We start from the raw sequence: 21,695 nt of genomic DNA on the forward strand, positions 1-21,695 counted from the left end.
GAAATTCCTTGGCTGGTGGGATTTGTGATAGACCCCTTCTGCCAGCACAAGTGGGGTAGGCCAATCCCATTTGAGAAAGTTAATTCATATATCATATCAAATATTTTATTTCATCATTAACTAATGAATTCATAAAAAGTTCAGCTGAAGCAGCAACTTTGTAGACATTGTTAGTTGAATTATAGTACATGTTGATAATTGATCAGGTCTGAATTATTCTTTTAAGCATCTAGTTAAAAAGTAGAGTATGTTTTGCAGTATAAGATTCATCTTTTTCCTTCAAAAAAGAGGCTGAAAAACTGGGTGCATCTTACATACTGAATACAGCTTTTTTTTGCCTCCTGAAACCCCGCCCCTTCACCAAAATAGCCGTGCATAGCTTGTAGGAGTTTTTCAGAGAGCTCCTGGGGGTGGGGAGGAAAGAAATGAGCACGGCCCATTTTTTGTCCCTACCCCACAGCAGCACTCTTATTTTTTTGTAAAAAACAGGCAATTTTTTGCTCATTTTTGCCCCCCTCCCGGAATACTCTACAAACCTTCTAAGGGCTATTCATGGCCTTTTGGGGAGGGTTGGGTGGGAACAGGCCTGTTTTTAGGTTTGCAGAGTGCAAAAACTTTTTAAAAAATTTGACTCTTCAAAACCTTGGTGCGTCTTATACTCCAAAAATACGGTATATTTGGTATAAATTCCCAGAAGGAGGATCCCACCTGGTTAAACCAACTGTGCCAGGTTATGACATCTTCATTTATGGTGAACATTTCGTCTGAAAAAACTGCAGGGTTTACCCTCCCAACTTTAACTCTATGGAAGGAGTCATTAGAATAAACAATCCAGTTCAGTATATCGTATCCAGCTAGTAATTCTCCATTGTAGTCAATGGAAACCAGATCTCCAGCACTGTTATTAAATGACAGACCTTTTAAAAAGGAGTGCAGCTAGATGGAAAAGAAGAGACAAAAGATTAAAACAGCATCCCTTGGGGAGGTGTTTATGTCCAGGATGTGAGGGTTTAACAGGATGTGATGTGGCTCATGAAACCAGAGTATAGTGTCCTTTCCAGAGATGGGAAATGACATCAAACTGAATTCCTATAATTGATGTTAAAGGGCTCATTTTCCTTTGTACAAATAATGTTTTTTTTTTCAAGGTGATGCTCAGTCCATTACCTGCCATGAATCTTGATTTTGAAGCTTCAACCTCCCATTATTTGCCACTGACCATTGGGCAGATCTGGATGAAATCAGGGCACGCAATGCATGTGCTACTGCATAGACAGAATTATAAATACTGTAGCTATGACCAGTCATTCTCTTTTCAAAAAAAGTTATGGGAAGATCTTCCAGTTTCTCTTCTCCTGTGCAAATATCACCAGCTACCTCATCTACATTTGAAGTTTTAAATGCACAAGCAAAGGATTGTCGCCAAAAATCCTTGATAAATCCATCTTCTCTCATGGAGGGATTTCTACTTTCAGTAAATGACTGAAATCCAGGTGGATCATTGGCATGAATTGTGAAAGACAGAGCACCATTCATTATGTCAGTATCCCAATTTCTCTGATATACATGTGAGTTGAGCTCCATTTGTGCTGTTAATATCCACACTTTACCTTTGACCGTATCGGGTACGTTTTTTCGTGATAAATATGATAGCCATCTGAGCCTTACCATAGTATGAGATTCTCCATAAAATATCACAACATTAGCATTGCTATCCATAATTTTATCACGTGTTTCTGCCCCTTCATTGAACAAGTCATAAATTTCATTAGGAGTTGTTAATTCACTAATTTTCTCTATATATGAAACACAGATGTTGTTTTGGTAGAATAATGGAACAATCTTTTCTATAACCCTTTCTCCATTACCATTGGCTGTTAGAACTATGCCAATCCATGTCCACCTGAAATGGAGAAGCAAAGACAGAATCCCTTGATATTGAAGTCTTTCCAGGGGGCTCATCTGGAAGAAAAAAAGGCCTGGTGTTTTATAATTCATGATGGGACTAGAACCATAGGTGAGCTGCAGAAGGATTGAGAGCAAAGGAAAGAGATGCAGAGAAAGTAACATTTCCATGTTATTTTTATGATTTTAAAAATATGACATACATTCTTATAACAATACAAGAAATGCTTATGTGAGTGAATAAAACACAGCATTGCTGGAGTTAGAATGAAGGGACAGAAAAGAGAGATACAGGGAGGTCCACTGCTAGAGAGATAGGAGAGTGCAACAAGTATCCTCCTTAACAGGAAAGAAGAGAAGAAAATGGATAAAATGTGACATTTCAGAGAAAATTATGTTTCTCTGAAGAGAACAGAAGAGCTAATCTATTCATTCACAAATAATCATGTTTTGAGCAATTTTAAATGAAGTGCAGTATTAATGAATGAGTGAATTAATTAATTAATTAATTTTATTTTATGACATGTAGCTATGTCACATTTAGGCTTTAAAATAGTAATATTTATTAATATTTTCTTAATTTATTAATGTTTGTTTAATATGTAATAAGTGGTCCAACTACATGGCAAGCAAATTGCAGGATCTTGCCTTCATTTATTGTTACTGGTTTAAGAGGTTGATCAAATACCGGAGGCTTTTTAGGTTCTGAAATGTGATAACATTAAGAAAGCAAGAAGAGGAAACTAGTTAGATTACCATTCATCTTAATTTTTTTTTTAAAGTACATATTAACGTAAGAATAATATGATGCAATGAATTAATTCCATTTTCTCAGTACAATGTTTTTTATAGGAAAAAGAATTTTCTGTTTGGTATCATATGAAATTCTGATATTTAGTGAGCATGTTTTAAGCTGATATACAAAATGTTTGATATGCAATATCCACTACCTATCTTTTATGCTAAATGTAACATGAATATTGTCAAGATAATGGTCATTTTACAGATGGATGAATACTTCTAGCTGGAAAATAGATGGGAGACAGTGAAATGAATGTATATTTTATTGGCATACTTTTATCTATAGATGCAGATTCTGGTGAGTCATAAAAATTGCGTATGTATGTATGTATGTATGTATGTATGTATGTATGTATGTATGTAATTCTGGGAGTTGAAGTCCACAAGTCTTAAAGCTGTCAAGTTTGAACACCCCTGGGGATTGATTTTTTCCTAACTGGTAACCGGTGCAAGGTTCTTGTAACTTGACAGCTTTAAGACTTGCGTGCTTCAAATGCCAGAGTTTCTGAGCCAATATTTTAGTTGCTAAGCAAGATCGTTGTTAAGTGACTTTCACCCTATTTTGCCAAGCCACTCCCACTCAGTCACATGGCTGGTAAGCCACTCTCACAACACAGGCCACACCTACAGAAGATGTTCTAAAAAAACCTGAAACCCACCACTGTCTAAAACCAACAATTAAATTAGTGAAAGCTTGGAATGAGGAGATTGCACAGACTGGAACATTTTTGAAGCTACCTCTGCAGACCTGGATGAACTCAGAGATACTGTGACAACATATGATAGTTTTTTGTGAAGTTCTATTGTATATGTGCCAACCAGAAGCCTATGAATACACAGCAACACCAAATTTGATTTACAGCTAAACTCAAGCAGCTACATCCTGCCACAGAAGAATCTTATAGAAAAGGAGATAGGATGCTGTACAATCAAGCCAGGGATGTAGTAACAAGGGAAATAGGAGCAACAACAACAAAAAATAGCTATTATGAACCAGCAAATGTGTGGAAACTCTCAAATATATCACTGGCTTCAGCAAACTTCCTTCCCAGGCTGAAGAGATTTGACCACTAGCAACATAACCTGAATGTGTTTTGCTGTAGGTTTGAGAGGAAACCACTGTGAACTATTGCCACTCTCTCCATAATGCTGAAAGAGTTTTTGGTATCAGGGTTCTACAGTTCTTTTTTTTGGGGGGGGGGGGGGATTTGTTTTTATTTTTAAACATAAAAAAATACATAAAAAAATTCTCATCCATTACATACAGCATGTTGTTTGGTTACAATTGTTTTTGCATCCATATTCTCAATTATATTTACAATCACAGTGTTTTCATCTAATATAACTAGGTACCTCATTTCATTGTACAGTGTATATTCAATTACAATTAATATTTTTTCCCAATAAACGTAATTTCCTTACATTCTTGATTGTCTGTTTAATAACAATATCACATAATAACAAAATCACATATCCCGATATGAAATTTATTTTACCAACCATTTATATTTGTATGTCACTGTTTTCAATTATGTATAATCCCACCAATCAACTATCGAGTTTGCTTATGTTCATTATTGTCCTTATACATCATACATTCAAACAAAGATGTTATTCCTTCATTTTTCAACAAGGTATTCTAAAGAGTCACTTATTACTTGCTTATTAAAATTATTTATCAACAAGAAGATATCTTAATATTATGCATTTAAAGTTATACATTGGGTTCTACAGTTCTGACTGTGGAAATATTTCAAGCCCATTTAAACAGAAAAATAATTTATATTTTTCATTCATACCAAAGTAATTTTCTGTCTTAAATTATCTAGCTTGTTACTGCCATTCTTTAAAAGAAAGTAAGGTAAGGGGATTTTAATTTAGAAAAAACGCACAACAGACAATGCTATTTAGAAGAATCCCAATTTCTGCCTGTAATTTACCAAATAAAATAGAAAAGTTCTAAAAAATTAGGTATGCTCTGTTTCTTACCTGTGGGATCTTATAGATATCCAAGAGATTTGCAATGACAATGGAAGTTTTGGAGTCTAGTCCACCAATCACTGAGGCCAGATGATTCTGGATACCACAGATGTAATTGAGAAAAGGGTTTTTCCTGTTGTAAATCAGTAACATTGTTGAATGGTATGTTTTCTGTGCATTGGTATAACTGTCATAGATGTTGAAGCCAAGGGTGACATTGGATAATGTCTCTGAGTTTTTATTGATTTCCTCGATGGCAAATGCCTGGGCCACAATATTTTGGTAATGTTTAGGAACTAATCTGAAATAGAAGATAAATTCAAAATCAGATAAACATTTAAAAGGTCTTTAAAATAAAATATACATGAATCGTTACATCTCACTTTACAAGTCTCAGAATATTTATTTTTATTAGTATGTATATGAAAATAATGCAGTGGTTGTTTTATAAAGCAGTTATTTCATACAATATAATGTATAGAAAACAACAGCATTTTGTACACATCTATTTATTTATACTACCCATCAGCTTTACAACTTGATATTTAAAACTCATTAACCATGCCATCCGTAGATTTGTATTTTTCTTTTGTTTTTAGAAATCACTCTTTAGTTCTTTGATATGAAATAATATATTACAATACAATACAATAGCAGAATTGGAAGGGACCTTGGAGGTCTCCTAGTCCAACACCCTGCCTAGGCAGGAAACCCTATACCATTCCAGACAAATGGCTATCCAACATCTTTTTAAAAACTTCCAGTGTTGGGGCATTCACAACTTCTGGAGGCTGTTCCACAGATTAATTGTTCTCACTGACAGGATATTTCTCCTCAGTTCTAAGTTGCTTCTCTCCTTGATTAGTTTCATATTGGAACACTGGTATCATGTCTCCCCTAGTCCTTCTTTTCATTAAACTAGTGATACCCAGTTCCTGCAACCTTTCTTCATATGTTTTAGTTGTCCATCCCCTAATCATTTTAGCTGCTCTTTTCTGCACTCTTTCTAGAGTCTCCACATCTTTTCTACATTGTGGCGACCAAAACTGAATGCAGTATTCCAAGTATATTCATAATATATAGATAACAACTATCCATATCTCTAATGTATGAGTAAATGCCACATTTTACTACAATCATTTCAATGGTGTATAAATTAAAAGGAAAAAAACCATGAGGAAGAATGTGTAAAATTCTCAGAGAAGATGCAGACTATTAAACTTTACCAGGCAAATCTGTATAGAATAGTAATGTTTTAAATGATGTTTTCTCCTGGCCCAGACTTAGCATTAAACATTGACTGGGTAAAATAGTAAACATTATACAAATCTCCAATGCTACAACATTAGCAGAGTAGATTAATTGAGTTATCTAATAGCATCTTATACAGTTAGAATACATAGAACTAAGCATAAAATCCTTACACAAGCTCTTCAGGCAATGGTGGTGGTGGGACTTTGGTGAACTCTATAGTAGCATGTAGGAAAGCAGCTAATGTGACAATGCCACCCACGGTAAGATCACCTGGCTGATAGTACATATGATATGGATCATGAGGACTTTGAACTCTACATTGGATTTTATATGACTTAGAGAGTGGGAGATAAAGTAATGCTGGTGAGAATATTATTAAGGCTAACATTCTTGGACAAAAGCCGTAGGTTTCCTAGTCATCTAGTTTCTTTTTGCTTCTATGATTACAGTGATATTAGTATTCTGGTAACAAAAGGTGGTGTTAATGCAAACCTTCAGAAAGAGTAAAAAACTTCCACAAACTGTTGTATAATTGAAGTGCTTTTAGTCTACCTAACTTGAAGAAGTTGAGACATTTATAATATTCTTCATGTTTGTTCTTAAACACTGACATTCTGTATCTGGTTGAACATAAACAAATTAGCTACCATTCTTTCATAATTAAATAGGTGTGCAATTACTTTATGGAAATCCCAAGAGAATTGAAGGAAACATGTTTTGACTGATAGAAAAAAAGATTTCTATCTCATTTGGAAAGAAGATGCTTAAAATGGACAAGATATTTTCTTAAGGGGAAAAAAAATCCACCCAAGAAAATCCTCCCTCAAGTTTGTGCTCTCCAAAGAGGTCAGCTGCAGCTTTTTGCTTACAAGATATAAACCAATTCGGTAAAGTGGCAGGCTTAAAATGAATAAAGAGAAAACTAAAATATTAACTCAGAATTTAACTAAAAGACAAAATGAAGAACTGGAGAAGAAACTAGGAATTTCGAGGGCCAAGAAAATTAAATATTTGGGAATATGGCTATCAACAGAATGTATTAAAATAAAAGAAGATAACTACAACAAATTGCTACAACAGATACAAAAAGATTTCGATAATTGGACTAAACTACATATATCACTAATTGGCAGAATCTCAACAACTAAAATGAATGTACTAGCCAAACTACTTTCTTTTTTTCAAACAATACCGATTAAATTAGAGAAATTTATTTTCGAACAACTAAACAAAATGGTATCCAAATTTATCTGATCAGGGGAAAAAAGGGGGAATTAAATACAAACTTCTACAAGATAGTTGAAAGAAAGAGGGCTTCCGCCTCCCAGATTGGGAGTTTTATTATCAGGCGGCACCCTAACATGGCTAAAGGACTAGATTCAACTAAAAAATAAAAGAATGCTTATTCTAGAAGGCCACAATCTCCAACTAGGTTGGCATGACTTCCTCTGGGAAGGAAAAAATAAATCTTATTCCTACTTCCAGAGACGTATAATAAGGGATGCCCTGTTTACGGTCTGGGAAAAGTAAAAAAAAAACCACTGCCTGAAAATCCCAATCTGGTTATCAATGATGGAGGCAATGACATCTCCAAATACTATAGATCTCAGTAAAATGGTAATACATGCAGAGCTTTTAGATGAAAAAGGAGAACTAAAATCTGTACAAGATCTGAAAACATAAGGAATAAATATCTATTGGAGGGGATATTGAAGTCTTTCCAGGGGGCTCATCTGGAAGAAAAAAAAGCCTGGTGTTTTATAATTCATGATGGGGCTAGAGCCATAGATGAGCTGCAAAAGGATTGAGAGCAAAGGAAAGAGATGCAGAGAAATTAATATTTCCGTGTTATTTTTATGATTTTAAAAACTATTTATTTATTTATTTATTTATTTTATTTAAAACTTTTATATGCTGCCCAATCCCAAAGGACTCCTGGCGGCTTACAAACAAAATATAAAAAAACGTAAAAACAATACAATTTAAAATAACAATCATCCATCAAATTCATTCTAGTCGGGGCCGGACCTCAATAGTGAGGTCAACAGCCCGAGGTCTGCCGGAACAGCAAGTTTTTACGGCTTTCCTGAAGGCCATCAGAGTGGGTATGGTCCAGATTTCAGGGGGAAGCTGGTTCCAAAAAGTTGGAGCAGCCACTGAGAAGGCTCTCCTCCAAGGCTCCGCCAGCCGACATTGTATGGATGATGGCATCCAAAGGAGGCCAATCTATGGGATCTTACTGGTTGCTGAGAGGTATGCGTCAGCAGGCTGTCTCGAAGGTATCCTGGCCCTAAGCTATGTAGGGCTTTAAAGGTGATAACCAACACTTTGAATTGAGTCTGGAGACCAATAGGCAGCCAGTGCAGCTCTCGGAGCATAGGTGTAATGTGGGTGTACCTCGGCACACCCACTATCACCCGCGCGGCCGCATTCTGAACTAACTGCAGTCTCCGAATGCTTTTCAAGGGTAGCCCATGTAGCACGTGTTACAATAATCCAGCCTCGAGGTGACAAGGGCATGAGTGATCCTTAGAAGTGCATTCCGATCCAAATATGGCCACTATTGGTGCACTAGGCGAACTTGGGCAAAAGCCCCTCTGGTCACAGCCGACAGATGATGTTCCAATTTCAGCTGTGAATCCAGGAGGACTCCCAAATTGCGAGCCCTCTTTGAGGGGTGTAAATTTTCTCCCCCCAGGGTTAAGGATGGACTGTCCAAACAGTCCTTCAGGGGCAACATCCAAAGTCACTCCGTCTTATTGGGATTGAGCACAAGTTTGTTCACCCCCATCCAGACCCTAACAGCCTCCAGACATCGGCACATCATGTCCACCACTTCACTGAGCTGACAAGGGGCAGAGAGATATAATTGAGTATCATTGCACATTGATGATACTTTACCCCGTGCTGTCGCATGATCTCACCCAGCGGCTTTATATAGATGTTAAATAGGAGGGGGGACAGGACCGAACCCTGCGGCACACCACACTCTAGGGGCCTAGGGGTTGACCTCTGCCCCCGACCAACACCAACTGTGACCTGTCAGAGAGGTAAGAGGAGAACCACCATAATACGGTGCCTCTCACTCCCACCTCCCTCAGGCGTCGCAGAAGGATACCATGTTCGATGGTATCGAAAGCCGCTGAGAGGTCAAGAAGCACCAGGATAGAGGAATGTCCTCTATCCCTAGCCCACCAGAGATCATCGGTCAGGACGATCAAAGCAGTTACCGTGCTGTATCCAGGCCTGAAACCAGACTGACAGGAGTCTAGATAATCCATCGGAGTTGAAGCGCCACCACCTTCTCAACAACCTTCCTTAAAAAAGGAAGGTTGGAGATGGGATGATAGTTTTTCAAAACAGCTGGGTCCAGGGAAGGCTTCTTGAGGGGTCTCACCATTGCTTCTTTTAATGGTTGCGGGGAAAAGCCCTCCTGCAAAGATGCATTGATAATTGTCTGGAGCCAGCCTTGTATCACCTCTCTGCTGGTCGAAACCAGCCAGGAGGGGCACGGGTCTAATAAACAGGTGGAGGCACTCATCGCTCCCATGGCCTTGTCCACTTCCTCTGGGGTGACAAATTCAAACTCATCCCAAAAATTCTGATTAAGACTAGCCTTCAGCATCTTGGCTGGCATTGCCCAAACGGAGTCCAGGTCTATCCAAATCTGAGTGGTTTTATCTGACAGAAACTGAACAAATTCCTCAGCTCTTCCCTGAAAGGGTTCCCCCACTGCCTCACCTTTCAGGAGGGAGTGGGTCACCCTAAACAGGGTGGCTGGGCGAGATTCCACAGATGCAATAAAAGTGGGAAAATGCACACATTTTGCCGCCTGTATCGCCACTAGATAAGTCCTAATAAAGGCTCTTAGTAGTGATCGATTAGACTCAGAGTTACTAGCCCTCCAACGTCGCTCTAGGTGTCTCTTTTGGCGCTTCATCTCCCGGAGTTCCTTGGTAAACCAAGGTGCCCTTCTGGAGACGCTGACACGGAGAGGCCTCAAAGGCGCAATCCGATCCAATGCTCTAGCCGCCGCACAATTCCAGGCAGTGACCAAAGACTCGGCCGGATTGCAGACAAGGGAGTCAGGTATCTCTCCAAGCTCCCTCTGAAACCCCTCAGGGTCCATCAGGTGCCTGGGGCCGAACCACTTAATCGGCTCCGCCTCCCTGCAGTGTGGGGGTAGTGTCCTGAAGTCAAGCTTCAGCAAGGAGTGATCTGACCATGACAAGGGCAAGGTCTCTATTCCCCTTAAATCAAGATCACGTCTCCACTGCTCCGAGAGAAATACAAGGTCAAGCATGTGTCCCGCCCTAAGAATCAGACCCTGAACTTCCTGGGTAAGGTCCATGGTTGTCATGGAAGCCATGAACTCCTGTGCCCCATCAGAGTGTTCACCGAGAGACGGTAGATTAAATGGAAAACAATAGTATTTTGTACACATGTATTTATTTACACAACCCATCAGCTTTACAACTTGATATTTAAAACTCAATAACTATGCCATCCATAGATTTGTATTTTTCCTTTGTTTTTGGAAATCATTCTTTAGTTCTTTGATATGGAATAATATATTACAATACAATACAATAGCAGAATTGAAAGGGATCTTGGAAGTCTTCTAGTCCAGCCCCCTGCCTAGGCAGGAATCCCTATACCATTCCAGACAAATGGCTATCCAACATCTTTTTAAAGACTTCCAGTGTTGGGGTATTCACAACTTCTGGATGAAAGCTGTTTCACTGATTAATTGTTCTCACTGACAGGAAATTTCTTCTCAGTTCTAAGTTGCTTCTCTCCTTGATTAGTTTCATATTGGAACACTCAAGAGGTGGGTTCCTACCAGTTCGCACCTATTTGGTAGAACCAGTTCGTCAAATCTACCGAACCAGTTAGAAGAGGTTCCACCAGTGGACCCGGAACGCAGGCCACACCTACAGAAGAGGTTCCAAAATTTTTTGAAACCCACAACTGGGAAAACTGCAATCATGTCTCCCCCTAGTCCTTCTTTTCATTAAACTAGACATACCCAGTGATATATGTAGTTTAGTCCAATTATCCAAATCTTTTTGTATATGTTGTATCAATTTGTTGTAGTTATCTTCTTTTATTGTAATACATTTTGCTGATAGCATTATTCCCAAATATTTAATTTTCTTGGCCCTCGAAATTCCCAGTTTCTCCTCCAGTTCTTCATTTTGTCTTTTAGTTAAATTCTTAGTTAATATTTTAGTTTTCTCTTTATTTATTTTAAGCCTGCCACTTTACCGAATTAGTTTTTATCTTGTAAGCAAAAAGCTGCAGCTGACCTCTTTAGATAGGGAGGATTGTCTTGGGTGGGATTTTTTTTCCCTTAAGAAAACATCTTGTCCATTTTAAGCATCTTCTTTTCAAATGAGATAGAAATCTTTTTTTTCTATCAGTCAAAACATGTTTCCTTCAATTCTCTTGGGATTTCCATAAAGTAATTGCATACCTATTTAATTTGGAAAGGATGGTAGCTAACTTGTTTATGTTCAACCAGATGCAGAATGTCAGTGTTTAAGAACAAAACATGAAGAGTATTATAAATGTCTCAACTTCTTCATGTTAGGTAGACTAAAAGCACTTCAATTATACAGCACTTTGTGGAAGTTTTTTACTCTTTCTGAAGGTTTACATTAACACCACCTTTTGTTACCAGAATACTAATATCACTGTCATCAAAGAAGCAAAAAGAAACTATATGTCAAGGAAACCTATGGCTTCTGTCCAACAATGTTAGTCTTAATAATATTCTCACCAGCATTACTTTATCTCCCACTCTCTAAGTCATATAAAATCCAATGTAGAGTTCAAAGTCCTCATGATCCATATCATATGTACTATCAGTCAGGTGATCATATTGTGGGTGGCATTGTCACATTAGCTGTTATCATGCATGCTACTATGGAATTCACCAAAATCCCACCACCACCATTGCCTGAAGAGCTTGTGTAAGGATTTTATGCTTAGTTCTATGTATTCTAAATGTATAAGATGCTATTAGATAACTCAATTAGTCTACTCTGCTTAATGTTGTATCAAAGCATTGGAGATTTGTATAATGTTTACTATTTTACCCAGTCAATGTTTAATGCTAAGTCTGGGCCAGGAGAAAACATCATTTAAAACATTACTATTCTATATAGATTTGCCTGGTAAAGTTTAATAGTCTGCATCTTCTTTGAGAATTTTACTCATTCTTCCTCATGCTTTTCTTCCTTTTAAGGTATACACCATTGAGATGATTGTAGTAAAATGTGGCATTTACTTATACATTAGAGATATGGATGGTTGTTATCTATATATTATGAATATATTTGGAATACTGCATTCAGTTTTGGCCACCACAATGTAGAAAAGATGTGGAGACTCTAGAAAGAGTGCAGAAAAGAGCAACAAAGATGATTAGGGGACAGGAGACTAAAACATATGAAGAACGGTTGCAGGAACTGGGTATGACTAGTTTAATGAAAAGAAGGACTAAGGGAGACATGATAGTAGTGTTCCAATATGAAATTAATCAAGGACAGAAGCAACTTAGAACTGAGGAGAAATTTCCTGTCAGTGAGAACAATTAATCAGTGGAACAGCTTGCATCCAGAAGTTGTGAATGCCCCAACACTGGAAGTCTTTAAAAAGATGTTGGATAGACATTTGTCTGGAACGATATAGGGTTTCCTGCCTAGGCAGGGGGCTGGACTAGAAGACCTCCAAGGTCCCTTCCAATTCTGCTATTGTATTGTATTGTAATATACTATTCCATATCAAAGAACTAAAGCGTGATTTCCAAAAACAAAGGAAAACTACAAATCTATAGATGGTGTAGTTTTAAATATCAAGTTGTAAAGCTGATGGGTTGTGTAAATAAATAGATGTGTACAAAATACTGTTGCTTTCCATACATTATATTATATGAAATAACTGCTTTATAAAATAACCACTGCATTATTTTCATATACATACTAATAAAAATAAATATTCTGAGACTTGTAAAGTGAGATGTAACAATTCATGTATATTTTATTTTAAAAGACCTTTTAAATATTTATCTGATTTTGAATTTATCTTCTATTTCAGATTAGTTCCTAAACATTACCAAAATATTGTGGCCCAGGCATTTGCCATCAAGGAAATCAATAAAAACTCAGAGATATTATCCAATGTCACCCTTGGCTTCAACATCTATGACAGTTACGCCAGTGCACAGAAAACATACCATTCAACAATGTTACTGATTTACAACAGGAAAAATCCTTTTCTCAATTACATCTGTGGTATCCAGAATCATCTGACCTCAGTGATTGGTGGACTAGACTCCAAAACTTCCATTGTCATTGCAAATCTCTTGGATATCTATAAGATCCCACAGGTAAGAAACAGAGCATACCTAATTTTTTAGAACTTTTCTATTTTATTTGGTAAATTACAGGCAGAAATTGGGATTCTTCTAAATAGCCTTGTGTGCTTTTTCTAAATTAAAATCCCTTTACCTCACTTTCTTTTAAAGAAAGCGACTGGGCAGCGCCAAGAACCTTCCTACCTCTACTGGACTTTGTGGTTGTCTCCGCATTTCCTGGCAAGCATGTGAGCAGGCGAGCGAGGGAGGATCAGGCCACCTAATCCTCCATCGCTCGTTCACTCTTTCACCCAACTGGACCGCCTCGGCGCTGCTGTGGTTACCTTCATCCGTCCATGCCCGGCAGCTGCAGCAACATCATCAAGATGAAGAGCAAGAGGGAAGCCACTTCGTCTTGATGATGTTGTCGCAGCTGCCGGGCGCGGACAGACGGAGGTAGCCAGAGCAGTGGTGGGTGAAAGAGCAAGCAAGCAATGGAGGATCAGGAAGCCTGATCCCCCACCTTGCTCGCTTGGAAGCGTGGAGAAGAGCACAAAATCCAGTGGAGGCAGGAAGGTTCTGGGTGCTCTGGGAAGCCGCAAAAGCAACTAGGGAGTGCCAACAAACTTCCTGCCTCTGCTCGACTTCACTGTCTTCTCCGTGCGCTCCTCGCGACTGCAATAGACATCCAGAAATGGTGGGAGCTATCTGATGGAAGCCCAACTTCCATTAGCCCCAAAAGCTGCTTCTGGATGTCTATTGCAGTCGTGAGGAGCGCGCAGAGAATAATGTGAACTCCAGCAGAGGTAGGAAGGTTCTCAGCGCTCCGGAGAACCTTCCTGCCTCTACCAGTTGCCCAGTTGGCATGGTTCCGCACATGCACCTCCTCCTCCTCCCTCCTCCTCACTCCCCAATGGCTCTTCTAGGGTTTTAGGCCTATCTGTAAACAGATACAAGGTGAATCATACAGTGAGCAGAATGTCTGAGAACTGTTTGTGGTTAATGTAGTGTAGCAGTGGTCTAACATATTCTTAACTTAAATTCTTGCCTTAAGTAAGCACTGTTGAAATCTCTTAATACAATGAAAGTGAGTCTGGATATTTTTGTCCAACCCATAGAATATGGTCAGCTAGAGTTTGTTTATGCAAGCTTGTGGTGGAATGTAACTAGAAGCTATAATAAATGAAGAACATTCTTATGGACAATAAAACAGTTTGCAACTTATAAATCATGTCTCTAAGACTACATCACAAAATTTCTTTAGTATGATTACATTTTTACACTATAGGTTGTTGATGAGACCCCCATCCTTCATTACCAGATGTTTTTGCATTTCAATCTGCTCTTTGCATCTGAAATCCTGGGATTTGCAAGCAATTATCATTAATCAAGTCATTCACTTAGGTTTCAATGCAGCAGAGGGTTGCTGAGTTCAAGAAAAAGTCTGAATTGTTCCTATTTAAAAGTAACAATTCATGTATTTTATTTATGAATGAATGAACATTAGTTAAATGCAGAGAGGGAAAGGGAGATTTGCTTATTACATATTAAACAAATATTAATAAATTAAGAAAATATTTATAAATATTACTATTACTTTTAAAGCCTAAATGTGACATAGCTACATGTCATAAAATAAATTCAATCAATTAATTAATTCATTCATTCATTCATTCATTCATTCATTCATTCATTCATTCATTCACTCATTCATCAATACTGCACTTCATTTAAAATTGCTCAAAACATGATTATTTGTGAATGAATAGATTAGCTCTTCTATTCTCTTCAGAGAAACAGAATTTTCTCTGAAATGTCATATTTTATCTATTTTCTTCCCTTCCTACCTGTAAAGGAGGATACTTGTTGCACTCTCCTATCTCTCTAGAAGTGGACCTCCCTGTATCTCTCTTTTCTGTCCCCTCTTTCTAACTCCAGCAATGCTATGTTTTACTCACTCACATAAGCATTTCTTGTATTGTTATATGAATGTATGTCATATTTTTAAAAGCATAAAAATAACACTGATATGTTACTTTCTCTCCATCTCTTTCCTTTGCTCTCAATCCTTATGTAGCTCATCTATGGCTCTAGCCCCATCATGAATTATAAAACACCAGGCCTTTTTTTCTTCCAGATGAGCCCCCTGGAAAGACTTCAATATCAAGGGATTCTGTCTTTGCTTCTCCATTTCAGGTGGACATGGATTGGCATAGTTGTAACAGCCAATGATAATGGAGATAGGGTTATAGAAAAGATTGTTCCATTATTGTACCAAAACAACATCTGTGTTTCATATATAGAGAAAATTAGTGAAATATCAAGTCCTAATGAACTTTACAACTTGATCAGTGAAGGGGCAGAAACGCGTGATAAAATTATGGATAGCAAGGCTAACGTTCTGATATTTTATGGAGAATCTCATACTATGGTAAGGCTGAGATGGCTATCATATTTATCACGAAAAAACGTGCCAGATACTGGCAAAGGTAAAGTGTGGATATTAACAGCACAAATGGGGCTGAACTCACATGTATATCAGAAAAATTGGGATACTGACATAATGAATGGTGCTCTGTCTTTCACAATTCATGCCAATGATCCACCTGGATTCCAGTCATTTATTAAAAGTAGAAATCCTTCCATGAGAGAAGACGGATTTATCAAGGATTTTTGGGGACAATCCTTTGCTTGTGCATTTAAAACTTCAAATGTAGATGAGGTAGCTGGTGATATTTGCACAGGAGAAGAGAAACTGGAAGATCTTCCCGTAACTTTTTTTGAAAAGAGAATGACCGGTCACAGCTACAGTATTTATAATTCTGTCTATGCAGTAGCACATGCATTGCGTGCCCTGATTTCATCCAGATCTGCCCAATGGTCAATGGCAAATAATGGGAGGTTGAAGCTTCAAAATCAAGATTCATGGCAGGTAATGGACTGAGCATCACCTTTGAAAAAAAAACATTATTTGTACAAAGGAAAATGAGCCCTTTAACATCAATTATAGGAATTCAGTTTGATGTCCTTTCCCATCTCTGGAAAGGACACAATACTCTGGTTTCATGAGCCACATCACATCCTGATGAATTAAACCCTCACATCCTGGACATAAACACCGCCCCAAGGGATGCTGTTTTAATCTTTTATCACTTCTTTTCCATCTAGCTGCACTCCTTTTTAAAAGGTCTGTCATTTAATAACAGTGCTGGAGATCTGGTTTCTATTGACTACAATGGAGAATTACTAGCTGGATATGATATACTGAACTGGATTGTTTCTTCCAATGACTCCTTCCATAGAGTTAAAGTTGGGAGGGTAAACCCTGCAGTTTTTTCAGATGAAAGGTTCACCATAAATGAAGATGTCATAACCTGGCACAGTTGGTTTAACCAGGTGGGATCCTACTTCTGGGAATTTATGCCAATGTATTTTTATAATGTATTTTTGGAGTATAATACGCACCAGAGTATAAGACATCTTTTTACCAAGGCTCTTACCATTTAGAACATTTTGTTATGGGAGATTAAATCCATTCCCTTTTAGCCTTCATAAAACTGTGGTTGTGCTGGCTGGCATTGGGTTCTGAAGGAGATGCTTTTGGCTTCTGGTTGTTGATGCACAAACAGAGAAAGTACCTCCTGTCCCCCCACCCTTCAGTCCCTGTCCCCCCACCCTTCAGCCCTCCACCCTTCAGCCCCCCACCCTTCAGCCCCCCCACCCTTCAGCCCCCCACCCTTCAGCCCCCCACCCTTCAGCCCCCCACCCTTCAGCCCCTTGTTTTTTTAGGAGACCTGCTTTTACCACCTTGAGATAGACATTAATTCAAATAGATATTGGATGCCACATTTTTACATGCTACCCAAAAGGCTGAAACAAGCAGCCCATCTCTCTTTAAGATTATCCAATTGAGACCTAACAAAAGTCTAAAAAGGAACTTTACTTGGAAACAGGAAACGTAAACATTTTATGTATGAGATTGTTTAATGTGAGTAAACTTGAATTTCCTACCCGTGCTTGACGTCACTGATTCTGATTGATTTCTTACACCCAGGAAATTAGACCCCAGCAAAAAATGGTGCAACTTCTTGGAACTTGCAACTTCTCCTCCCCAAGAAATCTTTGCATGGGCATAATCACATAAAAGATGCCCTGAAATGCAGATTCATTGATATACATAAGTAGATAGAACAATGCAGACTTTCTGCAAATGTCCTAGCTAGTTAAATGTCTAGGTACATTTCCTCCAAGCAGCCCAATATTTCTCACTTTCTCAAAGTTCTGGAAAATTTTCATACTTCATCACTTTCATAAGCTTTCATCAGCAATCCTTAAAGTAGGTATAAGATAGATATGAGATCTCCCAAAGTTAAAACTTCATCAAATTAGAGAAATAATATTCTATCAATGATATTTGTAAAAAGCCAAACCACATCAAATATTACTCAAATGTGATGTCAGACTGAGTTTTACTATATAGAAGAGTTGCTATCCTGGTGCCAGAAAGAAAATTTAAAAACTATTATATAACATCCTAAGAAAGGACTGATTATTGACATAGCTATGGGTTAATTGACTACAGGTAGTACTCCATGTAGGACAAAATTGGACTGGAACGTCCGTTGCTAAGGGAGGAAGTTGTTAAGTGAGTTGTACTTGATTTTATGACCTTTTTTCCATGATTACATGAAACATATGTTCATTAAGCAAATACAACTTCCCACTTTGACTTTGCCTGTTGGAAGCTGGCTGGCTAGTTACAAATGGTGGACATACAATTGTGCAATAATCATAAATACATGCCATTTTCCAGGTGCCTACATTTTTATCACATGACTGTGGGGACGCTGTGATACTATAATTGGAAAGATACTATAATTCCATAAGTCAGTATTGTTATAACTTCAAAAGTCATTAAACAAATGGTTATATGTCAAGGACTACCTGTAGTGTAGTAATAGTAATACTGAAATATTACACTATCATTGTAAAACCATAGTAGGTATGCTGCTAAAGATTTGTACATTATATATAACATCTATGGAAATTGTCAGTCATCCAGGTCATGGTTGTCCCAAAGGTGCTTTTTCAAGAGGCAACTGGACTTTCTGTTTGAAGATTTATTGCTTCTCATCCAAGAAGCAATATATCTTACAGTTGCATCTTGCAAAAGCACTTTTCAGATTGTATAGAATGGATTAAACATTATTTTATGTAGCCAAAAATGGTCAAGGAAGCATCTTTAAAAGTACCTGCAAAGTGCATAACAATATTCTTACAATAACAATTGTATATATTTGAAAGGATGGTAATCTGATGCATCTCTCCATAAACAATATTATTGTTGTAGGCCAGGTAGAACACAGTATTTAAACAATTTTATAGAAAACAATTATGCTTGGAAGAATTAGTGGTAAAAGGAAACTAGACACCATCATAGCTGACTCCTGCCAGACCATAAAACAACTCAAAAAAGTAGTGCAAGATCAGAAAATGTGGAGAGATCTGGGCTACTGAATCAACAGGTTTCCGACACAACTAAATGAGTAACATTATCATATCATCATTATTATTATTATCATCATCATCATCATCATCATCATCATCATCATCAATTAGCTTTATTGTAATTTATTTGTTTGAATTAAGTGTATTAAAACTTGAGGTCCAGGCAGAAGGAAAAAAAATCATGGCTTCAAAATCTAAGGGACTGAGTTTTGGACAAAACAGTAACTAGCAGCACTTTTTCATGTGGCTGTTGACAAAAATAGGATCGCTAATATGATTGCAACGTCTGATGACGGATATGGCACAAGGAGAAGAATTCATTTCTTTGTTAAGAGTTTTGGAATTGGGTAGCATACGAATTTAATAACTTATTGTTAATTATATCCTAACTTGGACTAATATCTTTATTGTGTTTGTTTATTGTTTCTACTTCAGTCCCAGCATTTATCTATATGCACTATATCTACATGCATCATCATCATCAATTAGCTTTATTGTAATTTCATTTGTTTGATTGTTAAGAGATGTTGAATTGGATAACATAAAAATTTAATAACATTAATTATATACTAATTCAGACTAATATCATCATTGTTCTTGTCTGTCTGTCTGTCTGTCTGTCTGTCTGTTCCTTCAGTCCCAGCCTGTTTCTATATGCACTGGGAATTGCCAACCTGGTTCCAGCAAGAAAATAAAGGAAGGGCAGCCCTTTTGTTGCTATGACTGCATTCCATGCCCAGATGGGAAGGTTTCGGAAAAGGAGGGTAAGAAATGTTATGTCACACATTTATTTCCCACAAGGGTAGCAGTTTCCAAATGCAACACTGTATACCTGAAGTCTCATTTTGCCTGATATTATGTCCAATATTTTGAATGAGATTGACATCCTGTAGTATTGGGACTTGCTGAAGACAATGAAGTGACTATTATTATCCTACCTAGCTCAAATGCATAAATTATAGGAAGAATTATATAATTATATAAAGAATTAAAATTCTAAAAGTCTTTTATATATCATTTTGAAATTAAAATACAATATCATCACCATTAAATAGATTGTTTAAAGAGTTAGAGCATTCTTAAAATCTACAGGCTAATATTTAAGTGTTTACTGCAGTGGAAATAAAAACATTCTAACTACATAAAGAATATTATAAAGATAAACTTTACTCTATATTCTGCAGAAGGTCTTCAAATCATTTTATTTTTCAGATACAAATGATTGTTACTTGTGTCCAGAAGGAAACTATCCAAGCAACAATCAGGATTCCTGTATTCCTAAAACCTTGACATTTCTGTCTTACGAGGAACCTTTGGGAATCAGTTTAGTTTTCTTTGCTCTTTTGTTTTCTTTGCTCTCAGTGATGGTGTTTGTAATATTGGTGAAGAACCACAACACACCTATCATCATTGCCAATAACCGAGACCTCACCTACATTCTCCTCATCTCCCTCCTGCTCTGCTTTCTTTCTGCATTCCTATTCATTGGTCATCCGGAGAAGATGGTATGTCTCCTGCAACAACAGACTTTTGGGGTTGTCTTTGCAGTGGCGGTTTCTTCAGTATTAGCAAAAACCGTCACAGTGATTCTAGCTTTCCAGGCCACTAAGCCAGGATCCAGGATGAGAATGTTTGTGGGAAAGAGACTGTCCAACTCCATTGTCATTTCCTGTTCTCTTATTCAAACAGGTATTTGCATAGTATGGCTAACAACTTCTCCTCCATTCCCAGACCAAGATATGGATTCAGTAGTTGAAGAAATTATTGTGCAGTGCAACCAAGGTTCCGTGACTATGTTCTACAGTGTCCTAAGCTATTTGGGCTTCTTGGCTGTTATTAGTTTCATAGTTGCCTTCATGGCCAGGAAGTTACCTGATACTTTCAATGAAGCCAAGTTCATCACTTTCAGCATGTTGGTCTTTTGCAGTGTCTGGATATCCTTTGTTCCAACCTATTTGAGCACTAAAGGAAAATACATAGTGGCAGTGGAGATATTTTCCATCCTGGTCTCTAGTGCTGGTTTGCTGGGCTGCATCTTTCTTCCCAAATGTTATATAATTGTTTTAAGGCCTCACTTGAATAGCAAAGAACACCTAATGGGGAGGAAAAAATGAAGATTTTATCAAGTGATGCCCTCTCCCATACTTTACAAGGTAGAACATATATATATAAAGCTGTTCACAATAAATTGTTTAGAACATTTAAAATGTGTAGACAAAGCTCCTCTTTTGAAATTGTAAAAGCAGCCCTTTTTATCAACTTATGTCTGCTTTATAGAATATTTCCAACCTGCTCATTTTATTGATCTATGTATAACCCCAGCCTTAAATTTGTGATAAAGAAGGTGGTGCAATGTGTAATTCCACAAATAGGCTGCACCTGATAGCTTCTGTAACTACCTTATTCATCCTGAAATATATAAGGATATTTAGCAATAACAATAGCACTTACATTTATATAGTGCTTCACAGCACTCTGTAAATCAGCCGTTCTCAACATGTGAGTCGCGACCCCTTTGGGGATCACGTGGCCCTTTCACAGGGGTCGCCTAAGACACGGGCGCACGCTGTGCTCTTCTCTCTGTCAGCCACCTGGTTAAAAAGCCATCCTCCGTGGCATTTTTGCCTGGGAGGCTCCGCAGAACATCCCAAGATCGATGCCACCAGATCTGCCCTCTTCGGGACAGATCCTCTTCAGAAGGACGAGGCCCTCCTGGTCCTCTTCGTGTTCTTCACCTTCCAGCCGCAACCCCATGCCATGGAAAACATTGGCTCGCACACGCCCTGCACAATTACAGCCTGGAGCAGGACCAAAGCCCCTCTCCCAACTGGCCCTTCCTCCCTCGGAGGGCTTCGTGGGGAAGCTTCTGCAGAAGCCCAGGTGAGTG

The 21,695-nt window shown here is 37.9% G+C and overlaps 3 protein-coding genes across 3 annotated transcripts; 2 read left to right on the plus strand and 1 right to left on the minus strand.

The window, feature by feature from the left end:
• Positions 1-1,087: 1,087 nt before the first annotated feature.
• Positions 1,088-6,226, minus strand: LOC148046265 (vomeronasal type-2 receptor 26-like). The gene is made up of 3 exons (XM_087714641.1): positions 6,111-6,226; positions 4,696-4,987; positions 1,088-2,022 (listed from the first exon to the last, which is right to left on the minus strand). Exons 1-3 carry the CDS (start codon positions 6,224-6,226, stop codon positions 1,156-1,158), a joined length of 1,275 nt encoding a protein of 424 aa, XP_087570767.1. The 3' UTR covers positions 1,088-1,155.
• Positions 6,227-11,799: 5,573 nt separating this feature from the next.
• On the plus strand, positions 11,800-16,614 carry LOC148046266 (vomeronasal type-2 receptor 26-like). Its single transcript, XM_087714642.1, has 3 exons — positions 11,800-11,915; positions 13,042-13,333; positions 15,378-16,614. Exons 1-3 carry the CDS (start codon positions 11,800-11,802, stop codon positions 16,242-16,244), a joined length of 1,275 nt encoding a protein of 424 aa, XP_087570768.1. The 3' UTR covers positions 16,245-16,614.
• LOC148046267 (vomeronasal type-2 receptor 26-like) lies at positions 16,286-20,922 on the plus strand. The gene is made up of 4 exons (XM_087714643.1): positions 16,286-16,360; positions 16,469-16,696; positions 19,446-19,572; positions 20,021-20,922. The coding sequence occupies exons 1-4, from the start codon at positions 16,286-16,288 to the stop codon at positions 20,920-20,922; spliced, it is 1,332 nt and encodes a 443-aa protein (XP_087570769.1).
• Positions 20,923-21,695: the final 773 nt, after the last annotated feature.

Source organism: Thamnophis sirtalis, unplaced genomic scaffold (assembly GCF_051295495.1).
Source record: "Thamnophis sirtalis isolate CommonGarterSnake01/CBP01778 unplaced genomic scaffold, rThaSir2_p1.2 scaffold_4, whole genome shotgun sequence".
Classification (NCBI taxonomy): Eukaryota; Metazoa; Chordata; class Lepidosauria; order Squamata; family Natricidae; genus Thamnophis; species Thamnophis sirtalis.